This window comes from Trachemys scripta, chromosome 23 (assembly GCF_013100865.1).
Source record: "Trachemys scripta elegans isolate TJP31775 chromosome 23, CAS_Tse_1.0, whole genome shotgun sequence".
Classification (NCBI taxonomy): domain Eukaryota; kingdom Metazoa; phylum Chordata; order Testudines; family Emydidae; genus Trachemys; species Trachemys scripta.
The window spans coordinates 13248748-13261036 of NC_048320.1; the positions used below are offsets into that span (position 1 = coordinate 13248748).

A 12289-nucleotide genomic window follows, 5' to 3' on the forward strand; every position below is an offset into this window, starting at 1 on the left:
TGGATGTAAGATGCACAGATTCATAGAGTTTAAGGCCAGAAGGTACCATTAGTTCACTTAGTCTGACAACCTGTATAACACAGGCTACAGAATTTTACCCAGTTACACTGTATTGAGCCCAATAACTTATGTTTGGCTAAACATCTTCCAGAAAGGCATCTGGTCTTGATTTGAAGACTTTCAAGAGATGGAGAATCCACCACTTCCCTTCAGAGTTTGTTCCAAATTTGTCTTATTTCTAATTTCAATGTGTCTGGCTTCTGCTTCCAGACATGGGTTCTTATTATTTCTTTCTCTGCTCAATAAGGGTCAAACCACTTAGGCAGCTACCGAGGGCGGTGACTTTTTAGGGATAGCTCCAGCCCACAACTTTCCTCCCCATCCAGGGGAGTGGGAAAGTCTTCCCCTTTAGGGATGATCCCAGCACTATGTCTACACTGCACCTAAAGCATTGAAATGTCTAGCTCCAATCCTGGCCTAGCCGGTCAGGTGGAATAATTGTCATGAGAGCAACATTTCATACCGTTCAGATGAGGGACACAAACTCCAAAGTAAAAGTCAACTTTATTCTCATATAAAGTAAGAACATGAACAGTCTGTTTAAGCACATCATTTGGTCAGATGTTATCAAGACATAATCCCACACAGTGAGCATGCCCTGACCACCATGTTTTAAACCTGGCATCCCAGAAGATCACAATTCTACTGGACTTTTGTTACAGAGCATAGATGTCAGGGGTACATGGGGTTGATGGCGGGGGGGAAATATGCAGTTCATTAATTCACATTTGGTTTTAATGTGGACATCTGGACAACCCAGGTCACTGAATTAGCTGCTTTCAGCCTTCCATTTTCCAGCACATCAGATAGATTTGTAAAGGGAAAACTTGTTAAACGATCTTTATTGTCAATGCACAAAGGTGGCATCAGACAGAGTCAAAAGGTGTTTGTGCGTGATGCAGGAACCCTGCGGATGTTTGAAAAGTAGGCACTTCTGAATATATCTTAGCAGCTCTGAAGGCATTTGTGCATGGGACATCAGATTTTCTCACGAGCACCAAGTGAACTTTCGCTGCTTCCCAAATCTAAATCTCTTTCAGATCATTTGGAGATTTCACCAACTTCCCCTTCCCCAGTACTCAAATGTTGTTGTTGATGATTCTGGATAATTTGGTCTCATGCTTGTCAGGGAGAGGCCTGAACCTAGACCCAACATCTAAACACCCCCAAAATGTTGTGAGAGTTCAGTTCATCATTAGGATCTGAATCCAGGTTTTGCTGCAGTAGGATCATCTCTAATAGTAATATAATATAATGGTTGGTTGCGGTCAGAACCATTACACAAGAAAGGAGAGAGACTTGGGGCCTGATCCAAAACCCACTCAAATCAAAGCAAAGATTGAGTTCAAAGAGCTTTGGTTCATGACCTCAGGGCCGCCCGGGGGGGGCAAGTGGGGCAATTTGCCCCGGGTCCCACAGGGGCCCGCACGAGAATATAGTATTCTTTAGTATTGCAACTTTTTTTTATGGAAGGGGCCCCCAAAATTGCTTTGCAACAGGCCCCCTGAATCCTCTGGGTGGCCCTGCATGACCTTGCCAGATTAAGGCAATTTACCTTTAGTCTGTTTAGACTGGATGCAACAAAATAAAACAGCTTTACAGCCTTTTCCTCCTGGGCCAGAGGTAGATCCAGCTATTAAATTTTAAGATTCTGGTTCCAGTTGGCTTTTCTTTCTTTAAACAGCAGCTGAATCTTGATTCAAACTTTCCAGCTGTCCTCCATCAAAGGCCATCCCAAACCTCTGATCCAACCCCCCCCCCCCCAATTTTGGAGATAGTCCAATCAAGTTCCAAAATGTAGTGGATCAGGACCCTCTCTAATTATTAGATATTCAAATATTGTTTCTGAACATGGGGCTGGGGGGGTTCTATGCCCCAATACTGGAAACATAGAGAAGAGATGTTGGGTTTTTTTTTTCTGAGTGTGAGGGATGAGGCCACTTGCCAACAGAGGAAAGAAAGAAAGAGAGAAAGAAAGAAAAAGAAACTTAGTTGTGGCTTCACTCTAACCCACCACATCCTTTTTTCTCCCAACATGTCACAGTGATAGGTCGACAAACTTGTGAGTCCTAAAGTAAACATGATGACCAAAGTCCTCTCTTCAGGAGGCAATTAGATACAAGATGGTGAGGAATCTCCCCACTTCAAGGCAATGCCTTCTGGCCATGACCCAGTATCCACTGGGAGACCCAAAGGGTTCTACGTATGGAGCCAGCTGAGTGGTTTGGGCCGAAGCGGGCTGTCTTGTAAATGTTTAAGCTACAGAGAGCCTACCCCCAAAATACATTATAAATCAGTTCACGTGGTTGGGGCAGGGGAGTAAGATTTGAGGCTCGGCCATTGAATGTTAGTCACATCTCTGGTTTGGAACCCTGACTGCAAATGAGAAGATTCTCTCATGCCACAAGGTGTGTCCCTTCCTTTGCATGTGCCAATGGTGGAGAGACACACCGGAGCAGGACTTTACCAATTCACAGAGTCCTCCATCCAGTGGCTGAACCTGCTATGTGTATATCCTGTATCCTACCTATGACTGAGACCCCACGGGGGACCCTCCAGGTCTGTGGACAATCTCATGGGGACGGGCTCTCTCAGCATGTGCTGTTGTGGCTGGAAAAACTCTGAGGATGGCTCGCCTGGTGGCATTTTGATATTTCTAGTCCCGGCGAGCAGAAATGAAGTAAACATTTCAGAACCTCAAAAAGCTCATTTCAGATTTGTTTCTAAAATGGGGATATTTTAGGGGCAGGGAGATGGATTTTATTTGATCCTCACAGACTCATCCATCTCTAATGATAAAATCCCTTTCTGCCTCATATCTCTGTTAGGGACCAAATTTATGAGGTGCAGAGCAGCTTCAGCTCCCACTGACCTTACTGGTCCTTTGATGGAAGAAGGGGCAGTATTTTGGGTAGAACTTTAACTCAAGATCCTATGGGGGGAATTTGCTCATACCACCCTCCAGCAGTTGGGATTTGCTTTAATCTCTTTAGTTTGATGTCATACCCACTATTCCCAATATTCCTCAAAAGCCAGGAGGACCACATAGTAAGGGTACAACACTGTTCTCTGAGACTCTGCGGTGTCTTCTTGGGGTTGCTGGAAACATCCCTTCCTGAGAGTGAAGGAAGTAGACAGAGAGTGTCTGAACCACTGATTTTTTTTAACATCTTAATGGATTCCTGTAAAGTATATAAAATTCTTTTTAAATGAAGTTTAACGTCTGAAAGGGGAATCATCTGAGTAATTACTGTATGCTTGAGGAGACACACTGTTTTTTTTTTCTTTTCCCTCTGTTGTTCAACACAATAAACAGATGCCCAAATCCCTTGTGGCGCCGCTGAGTCCTCACTAATTGCTCTAGATCACAGCCCTGTTGGCACTTGTTCTGCAGAATTGTGGATAGAGCCCAAGCCTTCCTTGCTCCTGTTTTGTTCTGAACACGCGGATCTGGGTCTCCTGAAACTATCTGTTTATTTTCCAAAGAGCAAAACTAATGTTGTTGTTGTTGTTAACTAACAGCCTCTTCAGCCTTTGTGTGTCTATGGAGCTGATTGATTACCCATGAAACTAGGCAGGGGTCTGTCCACAAACTCCCCCAGGGGTCCTACGTTTGCTGGGGTTGGGGCAGGAGGGAGCGGTTTTTCAGTCACACCACGGTGCTGATGGTGGAGGACTCTTCTGACTTTCTCTGCTTGTTGGGCAAGGACTTCAGGTACTCAAGGTGCCGACGGGCGTCTTCTTGGTTCTGCCGGACATAGTAGACCAGGTAGGAGATCACCATGGCGAACCAGCCGAACATGGTGACCAGCATGGCTATGTCCGTGGTCTTTTTGTAAACGCTGCAGAAGTCGATGTCTGTGACCACTTGGAGGAAGGGCTTGCCAACGTGCTCCTCCTTAGCAGAGGAGTCGCAGACGATGCTCCCAGAGGACCCAGCAACCAGGTCCACTGTCCTGATCAGCTCCTGGAGCCTGCAGTCGCACAGCCAAGGGTTACTGGAGAGATTGACCTTGGCCTTCAGATTGCTAAAGACATCCTTATTGACTGACACCAGCTTGTTTGAGGACAAATCCAGGGAATGCAAGTGCTCCGACAAGCCCCGGAAAGCCCCACTCTCTATCCTGACGATGGCATTGTGAGACAGCTCCAGCTCCAGCAGGACCGGCAAGTTCCGAAAGGCGTCAATGGGGAGGAAGGCAATCTGGTTGAAATCCAGGTAGAGCTTGTTAGTGTCGTTGGGTATGTCCTTAGGGACCTCTGTGAGTTGAGCGTTGCTGCACCGAAAGGTTTTGTAACCGTCCTCTTCTGCCTGGTAGCAGCCCTTGGGAAAGGTAGTGGCCGAATGGAAACAAAAGGTCATCAGAACAAAGCTCTGGAACAGCAGCCACATGGTAACCGAGTGACGGAGGAACCAGTCTACTAGAGGCATGGTGAGGTGTTTGCATAATCACGTGGCCACTTGCTTATCAGCTGTCTCTCTCTCTCAAGCGGGCCGCTGGATTCATCGTATCTGAGTAAGAGATAGCAAGGGGAAAATATAAAACACGATAGACAGGGAGAAACAGTGTGGCTTGTATGTGATCCCAGTCCTTTATTCTCTCCATCTGGTGTCTCATAACAGCACCCACCACTGTGGTACCCAAGCACCCCTTCCTGTTACACAACAGATGAATTATGGCTTCCGACATGGAGATCTGTCCTTGACACATCAGAAGTGTCCAGGCCCAGAACTCGAGCCACTGAAAAAGTAGCGTGTGCATGTATTGTAGGGCAATGGCTCTCCAACCTGGATCTGTGGTCAGCATTTCCAAGCACTTTACCTGAATAACAGCCACACCCAGCCACTTCTGTCTGGAGATCCCCATCTCACCAAAGCACAGAGAAGTGACGCGACTTGCCCAAGATCATATTGATTATTATCAATGTGTATTACTGTGGGGCCAAGCAACCTCAGTCGCTGGCCCAGACCCCCTTGTGCTAGGCATTGTACAAACATACAACAAAAGGACAGTCCTGACCCGCAAAAGGCAGATGAGTGGCAGAGCTGACTCTAGAAGCCAAGGTCGTCTTGCCCTCCTAGTCCCATGCCCTATCCACAGAACCAGGTCAGAACTGGGACATCCTAGCAGGTTGCCGTGGAAATGACAGTGATGCCTGGGAGCAGAGAGAGGCAGGAGAATCAGGGCTGTTCACCTCCCTGAAAGGCCAGTGCTCCTGAGCTGTACTCCTTCCTGGCCCTAGGAAGAGCACCAGTTTTGGCCCAAAAATGGGTATTTAATTTCTCATTTCCATAATATGGATAAAGGCTGAACACCATTGCACCAGGCATGCCCAGTGTCTGCTCCTCCAGCACACCCCCTTCTGAGTCTAGTGAACCTACATGCATAGTGCTTTGCACTGCACTGCATGGTGACTGAATGCATCTGCACATAGGGGCACAACTTGTGGAACTCCTTGCCTGAGGAGGTTGTGAAGGCTAGGACTATAACAGGGATTAAAAGAGAACTGGATAAATTCATGGAAGTTAAATCCATTAATGGCTGTTAGCCAGGATGGGTAAGGAATGGTGTCTTTAGCCTCTGTTTGTCAGAGGGTGGGGATGGATGGCAGGAGAGAGATCACTTGATCATTGCCTGTTAGGTTCACTCCCTCTGGGGCACCTGGCATTGGCCACTGTCGGTAGACAGGATACTGGGCTAGATGGACCTTTGGTCTGACCCAGTACGGCCGTTCTTATGTTCTTATGATGCTTCCCATTTAAATCAATGTGAGTTTTACCACTGGCGTCAGTGGGGCCAGGATTTCACCCTGGGACTCCAGGTGGGGAATAAGCAGCAGTGGCAAAGTCCTGTGTTCAGGCAATCATCCTCTTAACAGAGACTACAAGGGGACCAGAATGCAGAAATACTTGAGACAGAAGCAAAATTGGCCCCCCGAGTTGTCCAGGATTTGTCTGTTGCTCTTTAATTTTGTGGTCTCTTACAAATTGATTTGGGGGTACAAAGATTCATCTACAGGGCTGCTATCACCCTGCTGTGGGAGCTTGCAGCTGACCTTTCCGAGGTTTTTAATGCCAACAAATTCAAACAAGCAATTTCCATTCATCTCTCCAGGAAGATGCAAGCATAAGCAAATACTTCAGTGGGTGCATTTGCTTTTGATCCTGGACCTAGCAAAAATTAGCCTCCAGGTTGCCTTTGACCCCAACCCAGCTGGTTCACACACTGGGAAGGCTGGCTTTTGGCCAATACATCCCGTTGTGTCACCAAGTTTGGGTGGCCCTCACGAAGTGCTGTAATCGCATTCTCCATCCAGCTCTTTATTCCAAAAAGGAAGAACGTCAGCAAGGGAGAAACAAAAACAGAAAAAGGAAACTTGCTTGAGCAGAACTTGCAAATATGTTCCCAGGGTGGATACAGCAGATAAGGGTCACTCTGTGAAATCTACCAGCCTGTCAACACCAGCCTCCATGCTGCACAGAAAGCGCCCTCATATTTTTGAGCCTGACAGCAACTTCGATATCACACCAGCACTAACAATCCAAATGAGACACAGAAACTGTTGCCTGATTCATCCCCTGATTAAAGGAACCGACACGAAAGGGTGCCCACCTAGTCACTGAATTTAAAAACTGGGTGGGGTCCCCCAGGAATGGTTCAAATGGGGCAAGGGGTGAGGCACGCTTTGAAAAGCTGAGGTGGGCTGCCTGGTGAGTTGATCTCTTCCAGATACAGGCCCCTCGAGATCTGTGCCCCGCTGCTCCCAGAACTGACTGCCTTTTACAGAGGTTTTGCTAAAAACTGCAGCAGCAGAATGGCAAGAGGAAACCTGGTCTGCAAAAACAAGTAGACAAATGCAAACCAGACTTCCAAGCTGGAAGCAAATGCTACAGACAGGGATGTATTCAGCAAGGAGTTTGTGCGGACAGTGGCAGTGTTAAGGCTGAGAAATTACCCTGTGTGATAAGGGCCCAGTGCTTCTAGGCCACTGGCTGTACTGGGGTGGGGCTGAGGAAAAGACATGTTACTAAACGAACTCTTGGAAGGTTTCAAACTCCCACCTGTTTATGCTCTCTGTACGTGTGTATATATATCTCCTCAATATTTATTCCACTCTATATGCATCCGAAGAAGTGGGCTGTAGTCCACGAAAGCTTATGCTCTAATAAATTTGTTAGTCTCTAAGGTGCCACAAGTACTCCTGTTCTTTTTGCGAACTCTTGGAAGAATTCTGGCTGATTAACCAGAATCCATCTGGGACTTCCAGTGGAGAAAGGGGCTTGTGGAGGGGTGAGGGGCATACGGTATTTCTGATCCCTGAAAGGTTGCAGACCCAGACCGGATGCTAGCCCTGTACTCTCACCTCATTCCTTCCCACTCTTTATTCTGCATGATTAGCCCTGCCATGAACCAATGTAGTGCCCTCACTCCCCGGTCTAGTGGTAGCTGCGCACTTCACACTAAGCAGTAAGCTCTGCTCCCTCTTCCCACTTGCCCACCCACAGAGGGCTAATTGCCGCGTGGAAGGGATACAGAATCTATCCAAGCAGTTTATTGTTATCATGATACCGGATGGCTCGGTGAACCGGTGTTGGGCTATAGAGTATTTCACTGGTTCGAATCCAGCCCAGCTTGGTCGTGAGTGAGGATTTTTAACCCCTGATGCCTGCTCAGAGATTTGTGCAAAAGCAGCTTGCTGTTCCCATTGGGCGGAGGGTCCCCATTACGAAATCCACCACCGCAACTGGCCCCTTATTGGCAGCCTCGGGAGGGACGCCAAGGAACGAATGGGCTGTGCAAACAACTCCCTTCACTGCAGACATTCAGAGATTCTAAGGCCAGACAGGAGCACTGTGATCATCTAGTCTGATCTCCTGTATAACACAGGTCAAAAAACTCCCCCAGAATAATTCCTGTTAGAATGATAGCAGATCTTTTAGCAAAACTTCCAGTCTTGATTTAAAAATTGCCAGTGATGGAGAATCCACCACAATCTTTGGTGAATTGTTCCAGCTGGGGTTCTCGACTCAATTTCTGCCTGAGAGTTGTCTATACAGCAAACCCCATCATCAGAATTATCAGTGTTGGTGGTTCTTCCATCATAGAATCATAGAAATGTAGCACTAGAAGGGACCTCGATAGGTTATCTGATCCAGCCCCCTGCAATGAGGCAGGACTACGTATTATCTAGACATGATAAGTTCGCCAGCTCAGTCATGGGGCCACATGTGGAAGTTTGCAGACTCTCTGCCTGGACTTCTCCTGTTCTTAGGATGACTAGTCTCCAGGGCTGTCAACCCAGCTCTAAACGTCTATGAAATGTAAATTTCTAGATATTATAGAGTAGCTTATCCCAAGGGATCTCAAAGTAGGTGACAGACATTCAACACTTGCATTCACTTATATGCTGGTTCATTGGTTTTTGCTTGCATGATTTTTTTTTTGTTAGCAATGATCAATGAAACTTTCATCCCAGTTTTCATTCCTGCAATCTGAAAGGGAACAGCATTGTGTGGATGTACAATGCCTCCTGATGGCAAAGATGGTGATTAATAATTAACTGGCAATGCTTAGGTATCTTCCAGCCACACCCCACGCCAGTTCTGAGCTTCTACATTTAAATGTGAATCTGAAACCTGCATGTTGATAATCATCCCCCACAGACATGCTGTTTGGATGGGTTTGGATTTCCCAGTGCCTGTCTCAGGCTGTAGTGCAACTTTACGGAGCTCCTGCTGGGAAACCTCTGTAAAATGGCAGCTCCCCTGAAGAAAGGCACCAGCACTATTTGCAGTGGTGGTGGCCACGAAGCAGCGGCAGGTGTTTTTAAATACCAGTATTGAAAACTCATCTCTTGACATATTAGTTCTTACTTAGCCAGTTGCTATTTAATGATCTCTGATGATATGACTGCAGCTCCCTCTTCTCTGGGACTGACCAAACAACCTAGCAACAGCATCTGAGAGCCTTCTTTGGCCCTCATTACCATGGCATCTCAGCACCTCACAATTTTCCATGTATTTAGTCTCATCATATCCCTGTGAGGGAGGGCAGGGCTATTATCTGCATTCTGCAGAGGGAGAACAGAGGCCAAGAGAAGCTAAGTGACTTGTCCAAGGTCACACAGAAAGTCTGTGGCAGAGCAAGGACTTGCATGCAGGTTTTCAAAGTCCTAGGCTAATATCTGAACCACTGCATCATCCTTCCCCTCTAACTTTGGCCCTCATTCCTAGGTTTGCACGGGACAGGAGCATTCAGCATCATTTGAGTGGTCAGAGGACCATTGACAGGTTCAGAAGGGGACACATCCAGACGTCTTTGGTAGAAGAAGGAGATACTGCCCAGTGGGATATTTTAGCTGGGGAATGTGAAGTGAATATGGAAAATAGAGGAGACCTGGTAACCCCAAACACTGACTGTCTCGTGTTGGTGAGGAGCCCTTTGTCTCCTGATACCTGCAGCCAGACAGAGCTCGGAGACCAAACAAGGCATATATTCTGATGAGTTGCAAAGCGTAGCGCTGCACATCCAGCAGTGAGGTGCACCTGTGAATTATTCCTGGAATCCCCAATCTGTCCAGTGTTCAAATGAAGCCAAATCCTCCCCCCCCCCCTTGTGAGCAGTGAAAACAGGCAGGAAGGGGTAGTGTAATAGACATGCTGAATCACTTTTGCATTAACCCTTCTCTGGCTGAGAAATAAAGAAAGAATATTATATAATGTAAAACAAATATAACTGCAATACCTGCTGCCTTAATATTCCACTGTCCTTCAGGAAGAAAATTGCTTTTCTACAGCCACCCAGTGATATTCAGTGGAAATCACCTTGCAGATCAGAAAACCTTCTGCAGGATAAGTGGAACAATACTTCTGTATATTTTATCAGGCAGTTTGCTCTTGAATTTCCTGAGATGAACCAGGGAAGTTGTGTCCCCCGCCCCTCCCATCTCCCGCCTTTCAAGCAAGCAGATCGTTGCCAGCAGTCAATCCCACTAATAGGAGAGAGAAAGAAACTGTCCCACTATTATCATATGATCAGCAGCATTTATTACCGCCTTAGATGTGCATGGAACAGAAAGTCGAGGCTCCTCCAGGGACTCACCATGTAAAGTTAGACCGAAAACACAACGGCAGCACAGGGAACATGGTTGGGGGAGTGGGGAGCATCACTGGACTATACAGCTGAGGGGGGACAGCACCCTGACAAGGCACAGTTTACTCTGGAGACAGGGAGACAGGAAGACTGCAAATTCTCTTGGGCAGGGATTGTGTTTCTGTACTGAGAGTGTCTGGCATACGCATGGGTGCTGGAATAAATCACAACAGCTCTGTGATCTGGGGATTTTCCAGCTTTCGAATAAATGACAGGAAGAAAAATGACTCTCTCATCTTTCCTGACTATTCAAGCCCTCTAGCTGCTCAGGAAAGACGGTGTCATTTTCCCCATCACCAGAAGAGGGAGTCAGATCTGCTCTGGACCTAATACAGTGAAGTCTTGAAGCTCTGGGGAAAAGAAAACCCTGAGAATGTATGGACGGGATTCCCCCCACCTCAATGAAAGTTAGGGCAGAAGAGGAAGACCCCTCCCTGCTTGCAGTGAGGAGAAAGCAAATCCGCCAGCAGGTTAACCTGGGATATATTTAAAATTGCACCTCCTGGGGTCTGGATGTACGTACAACACTCAACTCCCCTCTCTTGGGTAAGCTAAGATTTCATCTGATTTCCGAATACTGAGACTCAGAGAGCAGCTGATCTAAACTTAACACATACAACTTCTTCCCTCCCCCGAGTCCAGCTATTTGCATCAATCAGCAGACTTCCCCCCCTTCCTTCTCCTTTTTTTATCTTTCGCTTTTGATTTTAAACATGTTTCTCCCTGCCCCCCCCCTCCCCACCCCTCCCGCCGCCTTTCATTTTCAAAGCCGTTCTCAGAAGGTCAAAGCAGCCAAGTAGGTTTCTACCTAATTCTTCGGTTTTACCTTGTATAGGAACACGTGAAATAAGATCTTGAGAGGGTTCTGCCGGATGACTGATCACAGGGCCGGATTCTGATCAGTGTAACTAGGAAGTTAGGGAAGTCACTCCGGATTCACACCTGTGCCACCCAGAGCAGAATCTGCCCATCACGCTTTTTTCCTGAACCAATCTAATGTTGTCTCATTCTTTTCTTTCCTTCTTGGTTTGAGCATGTCTGAGGCAACCCCGAAGCCTCATCTCTTACCTTATTGCATTACCCGCGCCAAGTGAAATTGACTCACCTTTAGTCCGTTGCATCTTTCTGCATCTACTCAAAGTCCTGGAACTGGAGAGGGGAAAGAGACAGAAAAAGAAAGAAACCAGCCACGATTTCGACAAAAGCAGGCATCACAGCAGCTCCTGGTTTTACGGTACCCCTCCTTGGCTTAGGTGTCTCCGAACTGGAAGCAGGCTGAAGGCTGGGGGATCCTGATCTTTGGAAATAGGTCTCTCTTCCAGCGCATGAGGAGGGGGTGGGGGCTGCAAGGTGCAGCCAGATGTGCAAAGAAAGAGGAGCGATACAAAAAATAACCCTTCCGTCTCAGCACCGTTATATAAAGAAATCGCTGGCAAAGCTAGAGATGCTAGAGGGAAAGAAGCAGGTGCCCAGATGCTGGGGGTGTGCGTATCTATCTGAGACTCTGTATGTGTGTGTGAGAGAGAAAAACCGGTGGATTTTTCCTCGCCGGAGAATGCTATCCGTCCTCAGGGGACTGAAAACTCCGCCTGGAGAGAGCGAGAGAGAGAGATTGTGTGTCTCCATGCAACCAGGGGGGAAAGCCCATTAGTTTTTGGCGAAGCAAAGCACTCAGACAGTAGCTGCAGGGTTCATTTTAGCAGAATCAACTCAACACCCCTTTTCTCAGAGATCTATCCAGATATCTGGCCCCTGTATACTGGCAAATGGATTAGATGGAGATTTTAGCTACCTCTGCTCCAATGATGGGAGGCAGAGATAGCAGAGGGTTAGGTGGGTTAAACATTTATTAAAAACAAAACAAAAAAATCCGTACCAAGAGCAATACAGAGTAACCCTGAAGATTAGAGGAGTTGTTGTAAGGTGCAGAGAACAGGCTTTGTCTGCTTTCTTATTTTCCCATTCAGCGATGGAGATCTGCTTTCAACCCTTTCTAAAGTGGGGAAGTCAGGAAAGACCCAAGATGGATGGTGGATTTAATTGGCTTCATATCAGTGTTGATATAGCTGCTCTTA

The 12289-nt window shown here is 47.0% G+C and overlaps 1 protein-coding gene across 1 annotated transcript; it reads right to left on the reverse strand.

Moving 5' to 3' along the window:
• Window positions 1-578: 578 nt before the first annotated feature.
• LRRC3C (leucine rich repeat containing 3C) lies at window positions 579-11750 on the reverse strand. The gene is made up of 2 exons (XM_034756287.1): window positions 11320-11750; window positions 579-4573 (listed from the first exon to the last, which is right to left on the reverse strand). The coding sequence occupies exon 2, from the start codon at window positions 4490-4492 to the stop codon at window positions 3710-3712; it is 783 nt and encodes a 260-aa protein (XP_034612178.1). The 5' UTR covers window positions 4493-4573; window positions 11320-11750; the 3' UTR covers window positions 579-3709.
• Between the last annotated feature and the right edge of the window lie 539 nt (window positions 11751-12289).